This window comes from Lepus europaeus, chromosome 20 (assembly GCF_033115175.1).
Source record: "Lepus europaeus isolate LE1 chromosome 20, mLepTim1.pri, whole genome shotgun sequence".
NCBI lineage: Eukaryota > Metazoa > Chordata > Mammalia > Lagomorpha > Leporidae > Lepus > Lepus europaeus.
Window position 1 is genome coordinate 62341283 of NC_084846.1, and position 18260 is coordinate 62359542.

Genomic DNA, 18260 nt, shown 5'->3' on the forward strand with positions numbered 1-18260 from the left:
AGGCTTACCGTAATTGTCTAACTCTCTGGTGCAAGATAAAGTGAGCTGTGCTCCCAACTACAACAAATGTAGAGAAATCGCAACATGTTACGTTTATTTTATTTTGTGTTTAGTTTGCAGCTGGTATGCTAAAGACAGTTTAAAGCGGTGCGGAGTCCTGAGTAGAGGCTCCTGGGGAGCCTTTCCTGTTTTCATCTTCCCTTTTCTGCCTCCTCGATAACACGAAATCTGTGTGCAAATATGGCATTGTAGAATTTGTACCGGGAGGCGCGATGCACAAGATTCATGTGGAGAAGGAAGGTAGCTCCCACACAGAGTCTGTGCCTGGCCCACGGTCACACAGAGATGGGGTCTGGCCAGGCCTGGCCGCCCACCCTGGTGCTTTTGCCTCCAAACCTCAGTTCTTGCTTTCGCCAACTGCACCACGTGTTCTTGAGTCTCCTCTCTGGTGATCTTGTGAGTGAGAAGCCCTCAGTGGTCTTACTTAAAATAATCTTCCTGGAGCTGGGGCCAGGCAGGACGGTCGTCGGTGTTGAGCCGACCGGTCCTCTGTGGAGGGGCAACACCAGAACTCCACCTGTCTCCCTGACCTAGGCGGGCCCAGGTCACCACCCAGGACCTGAGCCTCAGCCCAGCAGGACTCCAGAGGTGCACCTGCCCCGATCAGCGTCTGTTCTTGAGTTCCCTAAATGCGCCCCCGCGCTGGTCCCCTCTGTTGAAAAGCTGACAGGTGCCCTGTCTCCACAGCAACAGCTGTACGTGGGTTCTGCGGCAGGTGTGGCGCAGCTGCCCCTGCACCGTTGTGACATCTACGGCAAGGCCTGCGCCGAGTGCTGCCTGGCCCGCGACCCCTACTGCGCCTGGGACGGCTCCTCCTGCTCGCGCTACTTCCCCACGGCCAAGAGGTAGGGACGCGGGGACGGCCGCGCGCCACGCGGGGGGCCGCTTCTGCACCTGCCGTCTGTGAATGCGGGGGGTTGGGGGGCCCAGGCGAGGGGGCGGTGGTCTTGTCTCTAAGTTCCTTTCCTGAAAATGGTGAGAACGATCAGAAAAATGGACCGCAGCGGGACAGGCGGGAGCTGCACCCTGAGCACCGTGGTTTCGTGGACCACAGAGGGAACGCTGAGATCCCAGGCAGGTGCGCTTGGGAGTGGCAGCTGTGCGGGTTCCTTGGACAGCAGGAGCTCAGGGCCAGAGTCGGACTCTCAGTCGACCTCCTGTGCCTTTTCCCCAAAACGCCCCTTTGTCCAAAAGTGCTCTTCTTCTTCCACTTCTTGTTTGTCTTTCATGGTCCCCAGGCCACCTGTGTCTCTGGATGCGCAGAGAGCTCTCAGAGAAAGGAGTTGACTTACCTTTAGCGTCAAGGAATTCGCAAGGACACAGTTATACGAAGCCAAGATTTTTTCTAGTTTTCAAAATTCACATTCTTGAATAAAATTTACTAAGATACACCTAGAAAGTTACCTGCACCAATACATTTAGGTAAAATGTAACTATATAAATTACTGTGTGTGAGATTGAATCATTAGGAACAGACATTTGACATTTATTATTATGTTATTTTCATGACAAGCAGTTATGGTACAGAAAAATCCTAGACACATCCCAAAACTTGAAGATTAATATAAATATGTAATATATAAAATTATAATTAAGTTATCATTCTTTATTATTATTTTTAAATGGTCGACATAATCAAACACAACTTTCTTTGCCCTTATCAGTTTTGTTTCATATATAACTTTTAGAAAGCAATTCTTCAGAGTTTCATGCTTTTTTTTCCTTCTGTTGTTGTAGGGTTTTTTCCCCTAATCTATTTATTTATTTATTACCATTTTTTCCTGATTCATTGATTTATTGTTATTCTTCAATTTCAATTTGATTTTTTACTGACAAGTTGCCTGCCTTTAGGAAGCCCCATGTTGTGATCTCTGTACACGTGTGATGCTCAGATCAGAGTAAATGTATCTGTCTCCTCGAACACTTGTCATTTCTCCATGTAAAATCATTCAAAACCCTTCCTTTTAGCATTTTTAAAAGCTGTATTTATTTATTTCCATTTGTTGGGAAGGCAGTGTGACAGAGAGAGGCAAAGACAGAAATACGTGGAGAGTTTCCATCCACTGATTTGTTCCCCAAATGCCAGCAACAGCCAGGTCAAAGCCAGGAGCCTGGAGCACAGTGCAGGTCCCCCTGTGGGTCACAGGGACTTGCGTGCGTGGCCATCACCTGCAGCCTCTACATGAACGGAAGCTGAGTTAAGAGCAGACCTGGGATCGAAGCCTGGAACTCTAGTATGGGTGCAGGCATCCCAAAGTGCATCCTTACACAGCCCCACACTCCTACCCCTAGCTCTTTTTTTCTTGTTTAATATACAGCACATTATCATTGCTAGAGACACCTTATTCTGAAATAGAGCAGAATAACTTCTTTCTCCCAGGTGACTATCCTGGAATTGCTAGGCAACTGTTCTCATCCCTCCACTCCAGCTTTAAGGAATAAAACCACTTCCTTCATTTGACCACGTCGCCGTCTCAGCATCCCCTCTACCACTCACTCATGGATACCTTTCTGAGTGACGCATGGGTCTGGTTGGCAGGGTCCTGAAGATTCACAGCAGACACAGCATCCTAATGAACCAAAACAGAAACCAGCATTACCAAGACACTGCATTCTAGGGGCAATATAAGTTGTTTTGTTTATTGGTTATTACAGCTGTTCTATTCAAAGAAGCTATGGATGTGAATTTTGCATGGCTAGTGAGGTATGTGCTACAACATCTGAATCATTCTACATGTTTGGAAAAATATTAGGGGAAAGAAATCGCCCTAGTGCCTACTTAAATTTTGCGCCTGCATACTTCAGACCACCTTGATGGAGTGCTAAGTTATCTACAAAGTAAGCCCATAGGAACTAAAACACAGTACCACATTAATACTATTAATTGTAAATGCAGTACTAACTCTTCCCACAAAAGAAATCTTTATAATTTTCGTAATTCTCCAATAATCAGAATTAAGATGATACCATGTTTGTTATTACTTTCATACATACAGTGATTTTCTTAGAATTGTAAATTTAAAATACAAACTTAAAATGGAGATTTGTCTATTAATTAAAGAAATCATGGCTAGTTTAATAATAGCAATATGCAGTCTTTATATCAATAAAATTAAATCATTTAAGATAAAGATTTTATGCTTCCTAAAAACATTTAGCTCCAGGGGAATTTTCTGTTACTCAAAAAAATGTAGAACTCATGTTTAAACTAAATAGGAATAGTATTGCCATTCCATGTATAAGTCTATAGCATTGCGTGTTTTAGTAATAATCCACTTGGATTCAGAACTTCTCATTATAAAGAAGGAGATAAAAAGAAACCATAACTACATCTATAATAAGTTAAAACCTGTATATTGTCATATCTTTGAAATGTGTTTATTGTATTCCTACAATTCAAGACTGAAGGAATTTTCATTAACACATTTTTGTTATGCCTCACAGATTCTCCTTAATCCAAGTCCATGTTTCCGATACTACATGTGTCTTTGAAAAGGCTGTTTGGAGGCCTCGCAGTGTGTATATATTCTTTGTGATGGCATTTTCCAAAAGCTTAAATGGCAGTGAAAAATGCCTTCCCGAGCGCTTTGTAGTTCATGTTTCACAAGTTCTCGTGTTGGCTCAATTCTGAAATGTGCAACATCTGTTTGATAGTCTAATTCTACAAATAGAAATCTATAAATACTTTCAACTTCCAAATTTATGAATACAGTAACAAATCCCATATTTGCAATTCTCAATGGCCTTTGTGTGGGCTCCTCTCAGGGAGGGGAGCTCATTTTGCTGTGAGACAATACCCATTAAAATAACTGCAGAAAGTCGTTAGGCAAGTGTCTCCCAGTCTTTTCCAGGCTGTCACACAGACCCTGTCTCAATTTGTAGCCTTTTCCTCCAACCACACATCTTGTCTGCACCACAATGGACGGAACCCCGCCTCCTCCTTCCAAGCCAACCATTAGTGGTGCATAGAGAAGAATGCTCCCAGAAACAGATCCCAGCATGGAATCTAACCTCTGGATCATAGAATTCATTGTGGTTTTTATTGTAAAATTTGGCTTTGCTGTTAGGTTAGTTTGTTGCTTCTCCTTTATCTTCCCCTGGCAAAAAGCAGCCCAACCGTCAGCCCAGCATTAGGGGTTGCTTTTCTCGTTTTATTCACTTCACAGGCAAATTGGTTTGCAGTCAGAGACTATGATCACAAAAAAACTGCCTTAAAACATATAGGTTGATATAGCAACCCAAAAAAATTCAAACACGAACTTAAAAATAGAATTCCTGCTCTTAATATGTTAAAATTTAGCACCAGTCTATTTAAGGACCTAGCACAAGCATTGAGAGAAAGGCTACATTCACAATCATTTTCATTTCAAGCTGACTCCCTCATTGATGACCAGAGACAAGTCTAACTCTGCTTACTGAAGAAATGGGCTGCTATGCTAAATGTTGTGCTTTTTCTCAGAAGTTAAGCCCAGGGTGTCTGGATATTAGTTACTGATTTACATGTGGTTGCAAAAATCCAAGAAAATCTGTTATCAGTATTTCAAAGGATCTTTCACACATTATTAGCACATTTCTGTATTTGCTTCATATTTTGATCATCTTGGAAATGGCTCTTACAGGTATAATGAGCCACTTAAAATATCTTTTAGTTGGATATAGATGCATCTCTCCCAATAAACTCTTTGACATAGATCTTTTTTGGGGGAGGGGGTGTATTTTATTTGAAAGTCAGAGTTATATAGCCAGAGGGAGAGGATTTTCCATCCACTGGTTCACTCCCCAGAGGGCCACAACAATCAAAAAGTCAGGGGCCAGGAGCTTCATCTTGGTCTCCCAAGTAGGGATCGGGGAACATACACTTGGGCCGTCTTCTGCTGCTTTTCCCAGGCCCTTAGCAGGGAGCTAGATCAGAAGTGGAGCGCTCGGGACATGAACCGGCACTCAGGTGGGATGTTGGCATCACAGACAGCAGCTTTACCCAGTATGGCACAACACCAGCCCCGACACAGATTTTTGATTGTTCATTTGTTCCATGACAAAATTCTAAGAGGGAAAATAGATACAATAATAACTTTTAAATGTAATTGTTTTAGACGCACCAGACGACAAGATATAAGAAATGGAGATCCACTGACTCACTGTTCAGACTTACAACACCATGGTAAGTCACAGTTTTTATCTTTCAACCTGTTAGCACCAGGCTAAAATCATGAGCGATAAGGCCTGTCCACCCATACGTGTGCAGTGCACACACCTCTCCCACAACACGTACAGAAATGCACCTGCAGGGAAGAAACACCACAGAAAGAAAATACTAAAGACACAGAGCACGAAATTTGTTTTACTATTACAGCATGATAAGTTCAATATTTTAGATGCTTACCACATTGAAACCTCAACTTGCTGAGTTCAGGTTAAAATGCTTACTTTTGTATACAGTAGCAACAATATGTGCCTTAAAATATATCAAAGAAAATATAGTCTTAAATTAGTCTGGCATATCACACATGTACATGCTGATAATAGAAACTCACGTCTATCCTGATAAGACGGGCATTGTAATCAAGTGGAAACTAATGTAGATGTCTTCACACTGAATCACTGATGGTGGACTCCCTTGGAATGAGCATTTTGGACCAAAATCCTCTTAGGCATCCTAAAAGATGCGAGAGCCTGTTTAGTGTCCAAATTCCTTGTTTTGGGTAGACACGTCAAACAATCTGTACTGAAAATGTGGTAAAACTGAAGTGATAGCTCCCTGCCTGGTGAAAATCATCATTAGGTTGTGCTTCCCTCTGCTGGGGGAACTGATCAATGACAACACTGCTAAGGAGCCATGTGTGGGCAAAAATGGCGGAAATGTCAAATGGACTGAAAGTCGTTATCCTGATACCTTTGTTGCTTCTTTTGTACGTTAATCCTAAAAGCAGCCCTAGCAGTTTTTGTCAAGCAACATCTACCTGATTTGCTAATTCTTTGTGTAGAACGTTTGTCTTTCGTGAATGCTAAGAGAATACAACCGACAAAGTGCACGTGTTCCAGGGCCTTCTGACTGGGACCCCTTCCTGCTACCTCACCTGGGTGTGCTGGCATCACACCAGCAGTGCTCATGAGGTTATTGGGGGGGTGTCAGTACTAGGAGATAGGTGACTATGAATGGGTCTGGGGTCTCCATCTCAGCTTTGCTTGCAATATTTTCTCACCACAGACTCTCCTGTCTGTTACTGTCCTCATTACCACCCAGGAAGAGTACACTAAATTGCAACAAGTGGTGACTATTTGTGTATAGGTCTCATACATTTATTGACACTCCCTAGATTTTTGAAATGTGGTATTTCCACTGGAGGATAAAATATTCACCTCAATATTCCATTAATCTGTTTTATGTAAAAATATTGTCATGATCAGACTCATTTCAGCAATGAAGTATTATGAAATATTAACTTATTGAATTAAAGGTTCTATTTGTTGGGGTAGATGTGGAGTTAACATTAATAACTGGAAGAGAACCAAGAGAATAGAACTGGAACTCATTCCAAGCAGAGGCTAATCTGCAAATCAAGGTGAACCTACTAATTCTGCTCATTGTTATATGTCTGCAGCTACAAGAAGTACCATATCATGAACATGATAGATGTTCAGTGAAATTTGTTGAATGATCCAAAGATCTCAGTCAATAATATATCCATCTTAGCGTTTTTCAGTAGAGACTTATACAAAATAGCATCTATTATTGTTTGTGAAAAAGGCTTCAAGTTATCCATTGTCACTATTAACACCATTAACACCAAATCTCCCCTAAGAAACATCATTTTAACCCATCAATTAACTAATAAATGTTGATTATAGGCCATCATGTGTAGGGAAATATGCTGTGTTTTGAAAATCACTAGACATCATGTTCTATAATTCTACTGACACATCCATTTGTTTAACCATCCATTCCCTTTATAGACCCACTTAGTATTTCAAAATGGTATTGACGTTGGAATGTGTGTGTGCGTGTGTGTGTGTGTGTGTGTGTAAACTGACCGAAGGGATTTTTTAAAGTGAGACTTTGGATGTAGTGGAATAAACATCATTGACTATGAAGTGCAGGGGCTTGGGGATGTTTCTGATTTAAAAGATATATTTTGATGAAATGAGTATGCCTGAACCCTGTAAAGAATGGGCCTATAGCTAAGAGTGACTTAGCTATGGGAAATAAAGTGAATGTGGGTGAACTTTTCTCCAATTCTTCAATCAGAATGCACACTATGGAGGAAAAAAAAGGGAATTGCTCTAATTCGGAGTTATAGGGTTGTGAGTGTGTGTGTTTGTGTGTGCGCGTGCTCAACCCTAAGTAGATTTACATGATATATGGGAGGAAAGGATAAAATAGGTTGAGGAACTGTGTAGCAATAAAACATTCCTTTTGTGAAAGCCTCTTCATTCCTTGTCTGTTTGTGTTGCTTAATTGACCAAATATAAAACATGTACACCATAGATTACAGTGAATTTCAAATGTTTGGAAACTAAGTCAAGCATTCCCATTTGGCCAGGCCATCTTCCCGTTAAGAATCTGAATTATCTTGGAATAATTGATGTCAATATTTGAAAGTAAAATGGGCAACAATCCAGAGCCCAGCCTTGTTAAATCATTGTTGTCTTGCTAATGTCACTTCTCACATTGAATAAAATATATGCGCTCCTATGGAAACATATAAAGATATGGGATGTTTGCACAGAAGGCTGCTAAGCAACATGAAGCCAAATTATACACTTCAGGATGATCAGTTCCAGCTGTGATGGTAAACATATTCTGTAACACTCTATATTTTACATATCCCGGGGTTTTAATAGAGAGACTACGTATAAAGTAACTCCGAATCAGGATGAAAGAAATTTCACTTTAGATGAAAACTTTAGCACTCACGTGGCCAGCTGTGAACCGGCCCGGGTGAGACACAGAAACCCAGCCCTGCTTACCCTGGATCCCAGCACACTTCTCTGTCACCTGCAGCTGTTCACCCAGGGAGCTTTTAGTATCAAACCCTACATATATATGTGCTGGCAGGTCTCGTCTTCCCACTCACACCTCATTCAGGATGCTAAAGAGAGACCTCAGGTTGTTTCCAATCTGTTCCCATCCCTAAAATAATTGCTGTGCATAAAATTGGAACTTGCCTGACTTTGCAGTCAAGAAAATGACTGGCCAGTCAGTTTACCTCCACATTATCTCCCACTCCCTCACCCCTCCTAAATGAAAATGAGCCGTGTTTTGATTTACACGTCCAGAAAGATGGGCAAATGCTATGTCACACATGCCGAATTTCTTTAAAAAATCAAAACGGCATCTTATACTTCTCTCTAGTTTAATGGCATCATTGAGTTTCTCTTCCTAACAGTTTTCTTGGCTGTTCTGCCTACACACATTTCCTTTGTAGCCTTTCACAGTAAAACTTCCATAGACCTCAATCTTTGAAAGTATCTCCAGCGCTAGCCCCTCTCAGTGTCTTGGTTGGCAGCAAAACCACCCCACAATGTCATCAAACTCTCCTTGGGCTCTGCAGAGCTGTAGCGTTAGCACTTTGCAGCAATGCTGTTATGAATTGTACCCTCGCTTCTTTCAACCACGAGTCTCAGCATTTAGCCCCAAAAGGAGTCTCAAGATTTGATAGATGAGCATCATGTCAGGCTCTGAAAATCCCTAGCTTTAATAAATTACCAAATCCCATCAAGTCTAAGATGACAATGAATATAAAATGACTACTGTTCTGTGCATTACTAAGATGGAAACTGCCCAAGATGGGCGATCTAAGCGATGGCCTCAGCGTCCAGCTGGTACCCAGTGACTCAGGGGTGTTCTAAGGAGAAATCCACTCCCGAGCAGATGTAGATGGCAGGAATTGCCTGTTTCAACCACAGTCACGGGTGGCAGGAAGTGAGGACGACCCTCCTTGAGCCGCAAGGTGATAGGAATCTGTCCTTTCTGAGTTTGCATTTTCTGGAGGACCCAAAACCTCAGGCGGAGACTTTGAAGAGCTGTAAGGCTAGCAGGGGTCCACCTGTCAGGCAGATGTAGGGAAGAACTCTTTCTGGAAGAAAGCAACTTCAGGTCAAGAACACTGTCAAGATACATGCTGATATCAGAGATATTCAAAAGGATGGATCCAAAAAAATTTTTAAAGACGTGTGCAGCAGCAAATAATCCAGTTTTATGCATTCTGTGCTTGTGTGGCACAGGCCCAGGCACCATGAATAAGAAGAGGTCTGAAAGATTTTGCTATCTTTGTTCCTTATTAAAGCCTTTGTCATCAGAGATCACCTGTATACATCCACAATGTAACTGTTATAAACAGAGTTGCTATGCATGCTGTGTTTTTTAATTCTAAAATTTAAAAGTATCAAATATCATTAAAATGCAAGATGGTATTTTCATTATTGTTTATGGAGGGCTTCTGCTTCAGCAAATGGGTGTTTTCCATCTCCCATCCTCTCTCGTGGGGAAAAGTAAATGAAACATTAAATCCATGTTTCCTGACTTTTTAAAGTAAATGTATGGTAATTTTGCTCTGGCATTTAGATTATTCGTGTTTTCTTTGGTAATGCATTTGCTTTAAAATCATGAAAATAAAGCATACCAGATGCTCAATATAGACTAAATATTACAGTAGATATCTCCATGTTGGTGTTGCTTTTTAAGTCATTGAGTTCCAACTTGTCCTACACCAGGAAGCACTGCAGCCTATGACATCATCAGATGTTCAGTACAGTCTTAAATACAACCATGCAAATGGTTTCCTTGTTAGCCTAATAATTATTTAATCCCATTATCATATATGTATATATATATAATTAGTTTTATTAGTAGTAATAAAATTGAAATACCCTGGCCCTGGCTGTCTGTTTATCCATCTACCTATCTATATACAAACTAGCACATTTTAAACACAAATCCATAGGAATCTGTGAATCCAGGAAACAGTGGAAACTATTTAGATTGTAAAATTGTAAATGTTGTATTCTGGTTGATGGTTACTTCCCAGCACCAAAGACAAAGCTTAATTTAGGCTATAAAACAGTCATTCAACAACTTAAGCTGATTTTAACAAGTTAATAAGTTGCAAGTTTGAATTTTCTCTGAGGTTTAATTAATCGGATCTTTTTGCACTTGACGAGTCGCATCCACTAAACTTCAAATACATTGGTGATATCCCTACTAGGTAGATTAAGTACACATGCATGTGCATTAACTCACACTCACACACACTCACACCCACACTCACATGCACACACACATACACTCACACACACTCGTGCGCACCCGTGCGCACACATGCACACACACGCACACATGCACACACACACGCACTCACACACATACTCACACTCACATACACACACACTCACACACACAGTCTCACACACACTCTCACACACTCACACACACACTCATACACTCACACTTACATACACACACTCACACACACGCAGACACACTCACACACACTCACACGCGTACACACTCACACACACACTCACACACACACATTACTTGGTTCATGCATGCAGACACACATGCCGCAACTTTTACAGTGAAGCTAACTGATGTACGCATCAGACCCAACACCGGAGAGACAGTGGACTCAGCATTCCCTTATCAAATAAACCAGCATGTCCTTGTTGAAGACCTGTCCTTCAGTATAGAGTGTAGAATTTTAGGGCACTGCAATAATTGAGTTCTTTTGAAAAGATTCATTAACTTATTTGAAAGGCAGAGTTATATAGAGAGATGGAGACAGAGATCTTCCATCTGCTGGTTCTCTGCACAAAGATCCACAAGGGTTACGGGTAGGACAGACAAAAGTCAGGAGCCAGGAACTCCATCCAGGTCTCCCACGTGGGTGGCAGGAACCAAGCACTTGCACCATCATCTGCTGCTTCTAAGGCCTATTAGCGGGAAGCTGGATCTGAAATGTGGGTCCTCAATGTAGCTGGGACTCAGAGCAGGCACTCCAATACAGGATGCAGGCGTAGGCATCCCCAGCAGCAGCTTGACGCACAGCACCACAATGCCTGCCCCAATAAATGAGGTTATTAGATCAGCTTTAGCCATCTTGCTATCAGGTTAAAATATGCATGAATATTAAGGATGAATGAAATGTTTCTTTATGGTTATTTTTAATATTTCATTTTCCAAAAAAAAGATAGTGATTCATTCTTTTCAGCTACCTCTACTTAAAGAGATGTTTTTCATCCACTTGCAATCAAATTAGAGTCTTCTCTATTGACAAGATACCTGTTCTATCTCTGAAGGGGATGATCTAGGTTACAGTGAGGAAAATCTAAGTGGTGAATTTATATTTCAGTATGCATTGTCACAGATGTTCATGTCAGCAAGAGTCGTGGTCAGCATTTCCTCTCTGACTTTCATACTGAACATTATTGAGGAAAACACAAATGCAATGTATTAGAAACAACTGGAATTTGATTCTCCTTATGTAGTCCAGTAACTATGTTTGGTTAAAAAAAAAAACTAAATATTAAAAAAATGGATAAAAAAAACTAACTATTTAAAATACTTTGAATCTATTTGCCTCTTGTTTTATATACATTGGTTATGAAATTCAACTTTTAATAAAAGGGATGCCATCAAATGTGAAATAGAAATATAAAGAATTCAATGAAGACATGGTCCATTACCTCATCCATCTCTGGCTTTTCCATATGACATCAGATTTCCTAAGATTGTCACATTATTCACATTTCAATCTTGGGAGACATTTACGGGGTTAAAATGGAGAGTGAAAAGAATGGAAAACTGAAATGTGATGCCTTCTGTTTCTGCTATATTGGAAGAGAATCAAATGCTAAATAAGGCCTTTAGCAACATGATATTTCTGGCCAAATGATGGATATCATGATTTTTTGTTGTTACAAAAGGAAGCAATTTATTTAACTTCTTTCTTTCCTCCCATTTTTTTCTGGTTTATTAGACTCATTTCATTTCCATAAATTACCCCACTAAAAGAGGAAATGATTAATTGTAGATTGCTTCCTTAAAAACATTATTTCATGTCATTAACGGCTGCAACATATTGTAATATTGTGCTATCCAAACACACTGTGGTGCTTTTAAAATAATTTTACTATTTTGTTGCTCTCAATTATTTTGCCATAACCAGTCAGATTCCTGAACCTACGAGAATTTGCTATGCCAATTTAACAACTCTACCCTTCATGTCTACTGGTAATTTTCATGACAAACACTTGTATTTAAAACCGTTACTTTCCAAGTGTGAAAAATATTTTAAAATGTTTAAGCGTAAGATTCCTTTCTTCTTGAACATCTATACAATTACTTATGGGCATGGCCACCCTTCCATGGTAAAGGTTTCCCTGGAGATGTGAGAAAATATCCACAGGGCTTCTCAGATAGCTTTCTCTTCTCATTGTTTCAAATTCGGAGTTTTTGATTGTGGAGTATACTTGATTAGGCGTCATCTGCTCCTACCCTCTCTCACATCGACTTTTTGAACATTATTAAACTTAACAAATTTAGAAGGGTTGAAATGTCTGTATCTATCCACTGTTCAATATTCTATCATAATAGGGTGACAACCGCTCTGACCTTCTTGATTGACTAAACTTTTATTCATTTTTATGCATTTCATAACAGAATTATGAAAACTCCATATCTTACAGATGTCAAAATTACATGAGATTTCAGCTTTTAAATTCAACACAGTTACCTGGATTTGCCATTCAGCAAACATCAGCCAGGGGTTTACACTCTAGATGGGGTTAAAAAAAAAAAAAACTGTTGAACAATAATCGCAGTAAGCTAGACTAGTATTCAAAAGAGATATGTAAAAAGAGACTTTCAAGATGTATAGGAAAGGAAACATTTTCTTTGAGCAGGTAGGATCATGAAGGATTTCATCATTTGTCTTATTCTGTATTCTCCATGAAAGATTTTAAGTTCTGATTTAACATTTAGACCCTAAACCAGCAGTAACAGCAATGACTATCACTGTGACCAGACACTGTACTAACATTTTACACAGCTGTACTTTAAGTACGACAAGAAATATATTTTAAAGGGCAAAATTTACATAGTCTGTAATTGCTAAATGACCTAATGTATTTAAGAGAATTTATAATTCGTTGATTTTTTAAAAGCAAAGATAAGATAAAGAGAACCACAGAGTCACACAACCAAAGCAGGAATACTGGCAGAGGTTGAAGTCAGGCATGTGGCAAGGAGATGGTGCAAGAAGACACATAATTTGTCTAATAGCTTTGTGTTAGCCAATGTAGAATGAAATACAGAAGATAACAAAGTTCCTAACAAAAAGGAAATAAACAGTCATTCAACAGAATCTCAGTAATTCCTAAAAACCAAGAACAGAAGAAAAATATTCCAGTGGTGAACTTGGAGAACATACTGCCATGAAAAGGATGCTCTACTCAACAATACCAGGACGTAAATGCAGGGGAGAACAACTAGAGCATTGCTTATAGGTTCCCTCGACATACGCCAGTGGGACCCCAGTACAATCCATTATCTGATGTGATTAAAACAATGCATTCCATGCAAAATTACTCTCACATCCACCAGTTTAATCCAGAGGAAGATGTTAGAATATACTTACCCTGCGTCTGTAAGATTTCATATCCTTAGGAAATCTTTATTCAACCGTATTTCCCCAGCTAAGTATTTTAGTCATGTTGGGTAATTGTGAGTTCAATTTTAAATGAAAAATACTTGGAGTACAGCTGTACTATGCACTCATACAGAGCTGTTTGCTTTATAAACAACCAAACGTGACATCTCAGTAAAAACAGAATACAATAAAGCTAAAGAGGACAAGAATCAAAATACTGTTCCCATTGGTAAATTTTTATGGAGAAAGAGATTCAGAGAGACAGGGAGAGTAAGAAAAACAGAAAAGGAAACGGAGCGAGAACTAATGTTTTCTTTGTTGTAAAAAATTATCCAAGTGTCTAGGGTAGAAGAATCAGGAAGAGAAGTAGCTATTTATTAAATGCTGTCTCATCATTGTTTTTTAAATAGCTATTAGATAACTGCTTATAAGATGTCAAAATTAACAGAAAAATGTTTAGTGGTTATTTCATCTGAACACTCGTATATTTTTATGTTTGGCCAACACCACTTTCAACTAACGTTTTGGTCCTAAATTAAAATTTGCCAGTGGCAGAGATGTTCTGCACAGAAATTGCCATGTCCCATGTAAATTTACTTTTATAGTTATGGCTGATGGCAGTAGAATCTAGCAAAACACAAAATAGGAGAAGCTCAAACCAAAGAAACACAATAGTACCTCTGTGTACCACCACCCATAATTGATAGTTATTATGACAGGACTTCTGGCTTCACTGGTTACCAGCTTGAAGATGTTTCTTTTTCTTTTTGTTTATAGAAAAGAAAAGGTCAACGTAATGGAGAATGGGACCTTAACATATTGGCAAATGTAGTTTATCAAAGCAAACTAACTAATGGCACCAAGCCAATGAGCCAAATGCATCATGTGTGGTTCCTCTCTTACTCAGGTGAGAAAGCACCTGCGTACCATGTGTTTGAAGAAGACCATCGACTACCAAGTACTGCTGTAGTCAGACTAAACCAAACACACTGGGTGTCAAGCTTTGTTAAAGCAAATGCAGTCATATTGGATCTACCACAGAGAGTAGCAGATACAATGCAATGTTTTTAAGTATAAGAAAAAACTCACCATCAGGATGGTTTTTTTGGTGGTACATTTGGAAAAGTTTGCCACCACCAGAGCAGAACTTGAAGAGAAAACAGAAAGTGAACAAGTTTCTCAGAACTATTAGAAAGATCATAAAATGCTATCTCCATGGATTAGCCAGAATGTTTAAATTAATAGAAATACAGTGATTTTTTAAAAAAAAATCAATATTATATTAACATTGAACATTCCTGTTTGCTATTATACAAGTCACATTGGTCTTCTTAGCTATGTGGTAGCTAAGGCATTGCAGGACTTAGAGTTCTGTGTCTGAGAGCAATACTGTTCTTCTGCCTGAGATTTCCGCAGATTGTGGTAGTAACTTAAGCAGCTTAGAAAAGAAGCAAGTTGGTTATTGTAAGAAAGTTCTGCCGGCGCCGCGGCTCAATAGGCTAATCCTCTGCCTGCGGCACTGGTACACCGGGTTCTAGTCCTGGTCGGGGCGCCAGATTCTGTCCCGGTTGCCCCTCTTCCAGGCCAGCTCTCTGCTGTGGTCCGGGAGTGCAGTGGAGGATGGCCCAAGTGCTTGGGCCCTGCACCTCATGGGAGACCAGGAAAAGCACCTGGCTCCTGGCTTTGGAACAGTGAGGTACGCCGGCTGCGGCGACCATTGGAGGGTGAACCAATGGCAAAAAGGAAGACCTTTCTCTCTGTCTCTCTCTCTCACTGTCCACTCTGCCTGTCAAAAAATTTAAAAAAAAAAATTAAAAAAAAAGAAAGTTCTAGGGACCGGCCATGAGGCATAGTGAGTTAAGCCACTGCCTGCCGTGCCAGAATCCCATGTGGGTGCCACTTGAGTCCCAGCTGCTCCACTGCCAATCTGGCTCTCTGCTGGTGTGCCAGGGAGAGCAGAAGAGGATGGCCCAGATGGTTGGGTTCCTGCACCCAAGTGGGAAACCCAGATAGAGATCCTGGCTCCTGGCTCCAGCTTGGCCCAGCCCTGGCCACTGGGGCCACTTGGAGAAGGGGCCATCAGATCGAAAGTTTCTCTCTCTCTGCCTCTGCCTCTTCCTCTCTGTGGTTCCACCTTTCAAGTAAATAAATAAATAAATCTTAAAAAAAAATTTCTACCTGAGAGAGGTGGGCTTGGGAGGTGCAGCAATGGCAAAGGAAGACGCTGGCAGATCACTGGGTTGTTTGTAAATCCAGTAGGCTTATTTAATGTTATCACACTGTCAGGTGTGTTATGAGGGGTCTTCCTAAAAGTAAAAGGATTTCTTAATCAAAAAGTTCAAGCTGCAGAATAATTAGCAGAAGAACAAATGCATTTAATGTAAATGGTATTGACTTCCGGGATCAGGTATTCCAATTACTCATGGTAGTTCCTGAACCACAGATATTTCTGCCCCTGTTGGACACAGCGGTTCAACTCACCTCTATCCAGGGAAGCAGATGTCTTGCGAGCTAGTGTGTGTGCCATATTTTTCAATTCAATATGGACTAATAATTTCAGAATGAAAAAAATCTTCCATGGCCATTATAGATACCAACACACAAAGATATATATCTCCAGCATAAAAAATGAGTTGAAATCTGTTACACAGTATTTTTTTTCCCATGCCAGTCACGTCTTATTTTTCCCATCCCCAGAGAATTGATCTTTTCAATAAGAAGGGTGAAGCACATTAGAAGAGTTTTGTTTAAGCAGCTAGGGTGCAGCTGAGACGCAAGCGCCAAGCTTGACTTCCCTGGAGATGGAAGACAGAGGCAGGGGGTGGCCTGCAGCAGGGAGAGTGGGAGGGCGGCCATGGGCCATGGACAGGGACTGGGACAGGATGGACGCAGGCTTTTGGAAAGCTTTAAACCTAGTGAGAGAAAACCATATTGGTTCTGACAGACAAAAGGATCCTGTTGATTATGAAGAGAGTAAAACTGTCAAAGAGACGCCAAAAGGGAGGGAGGGGACATTTTTTTTAATTAAAACCTAGCTGACTCCGAAATAGCAAAACTCTTTCATCTGTTTTTGCTGTCAGCTTTCTATGCATGTGAAAATGCATTTATTATTTTCTAAATTAAGTTAATGAGTTCCAGATTGTACAGGATGTCATAATGGAAACTGGATCATAAGAGATACTGTGGAATTTTGTTCTCTGCATGAGTTTTACCTGGACTCCCTGTGTGTCCTTTTGATCTGAGCTGTGTTTCAGCGACCATGTTGAAGGAGGTTACATCAAGGGTAAAATAATAGAAACTTAATCAGGAAACAGGTTTTTGAGTGGCTGCATCTTGCCATATTCCAGAGCCTAATTTTTGAAAATAATATAAGATGTGTTATTTTAAAATAAGGACAATGGAAACCACATTGCATTATAATTACACATCTTTCTTCTGAGCTGTCCCAAACATTTCGCACCAACTGATCTTCAGAACCAACTTGTGGATTATTTAGGGGTTACTGGTCAGAGTATAAACTTCCTGAAATCTACCTTCTGTGAAGTGCTAGATAAATATTATCGGGGGTGAATTTAATTCTACAGATGAAAACCAGACACAATGAGGCAAAATAATTTCTCAGAAACAGATCCTTAGTTCCAAAAGCCTAGTCTAATAACTTTTCTCCTAGAGAATAATATAATACAAAGTGGCTCAATTTGCCAGAGCATAGAGCTTTGTAGGGAAAATAATTTCTCGTGGAGCATTTTCATGGCGTATAAAGACTTACAGTGATACCGCACACATGACTGACTTTGCTAACATAATCCTGTTTTCTGCTGGACAACCCTGTATGTGATGGAAATACTCACACCAAAGTCACGAGAACATTTAGGGAGGTGCTGGGTTCTGAAACCTTGGGCCCTCGCCATTCCGGCCATCCTCACTCGATTGGAAAGCAGCTTCCAACTGAATTTGCAGACAAAGTGCTTTGGAAAGTTGCCATTGCCTCTCTCATCCTTTCTCATTTCATTTGCTCATCCCTGGCCAGATGATCACCATGGCCACAGCCTTGAAGAGAGAATCATCTACGGGGTGGAGAACAGTAGCACCTTCCTGGAATGCAGTCCCAAGTCACAGCGGGCGCTGGTGTACTGGCAGTTCCAGCGGCGGAACGAAGAGCGAAAGGAAGAGGTACAGGCGTGAAACGGACGGGTCATTTCTATCCAACGTGTGCTCTGGGCAGTCCCAGCTCTGCCGAGCTCAGGGGAAGAAAAGTACTGAGAACCTTAGCCTTTTCTTAAGGGATCAATAGCTCATTCATTAACCAAGTGTTCCCCCAGGCTGATGGCATTCCTGGGTGTGTGCCAGGAGGGGGCGGGGGAGGTGATGTGGTGAGTCTGTCCCAGAGCACTTTAGGAGCCTATTTTAGGGTCTCCTTATTTCTTACTGTGTCACCTACAACATAGTTCTGTTAGCTATATTTGTGCACACACAAAAAAATCAAATCACCCTAGTAATTTTGTTCAATTCATTCTTTTCTCCAAACCTGTTTTCCTTTCCTCCAATAAG

The 18260-nt window shown here is 40.6% G+C and overlaps 1 protein-coding gene across 1 annotated transcript in view; it reads left to right on the forward strand.

Annotated features, from left to right (window-relative positions):
* The window catches only part of SEMA3A (semaphorin 3A), a 202540-nt gene that overhangs the window by 181188 nt on the left and 3092 nt on the right, over nucleotides 1-18260 (forward strand). Inside the window, exons 14-16 of the mRNA XM_062178316.1 lie at nucleotides 748-905; nucleotides 5154-5221; nucleotides 17740-17882. Of these exons, the coding sequence (XP_062034300.1) occupies nucleotides 748-905; nucleotides 5154-5221; nucleotides 17740-17882 (369 nt within the window). The remainder of the gene's footprint in view (nucleotides 1-747; nucleotides 906-5153; nucleotides 5222-17739; nucleotides 17883-18260) is intronic.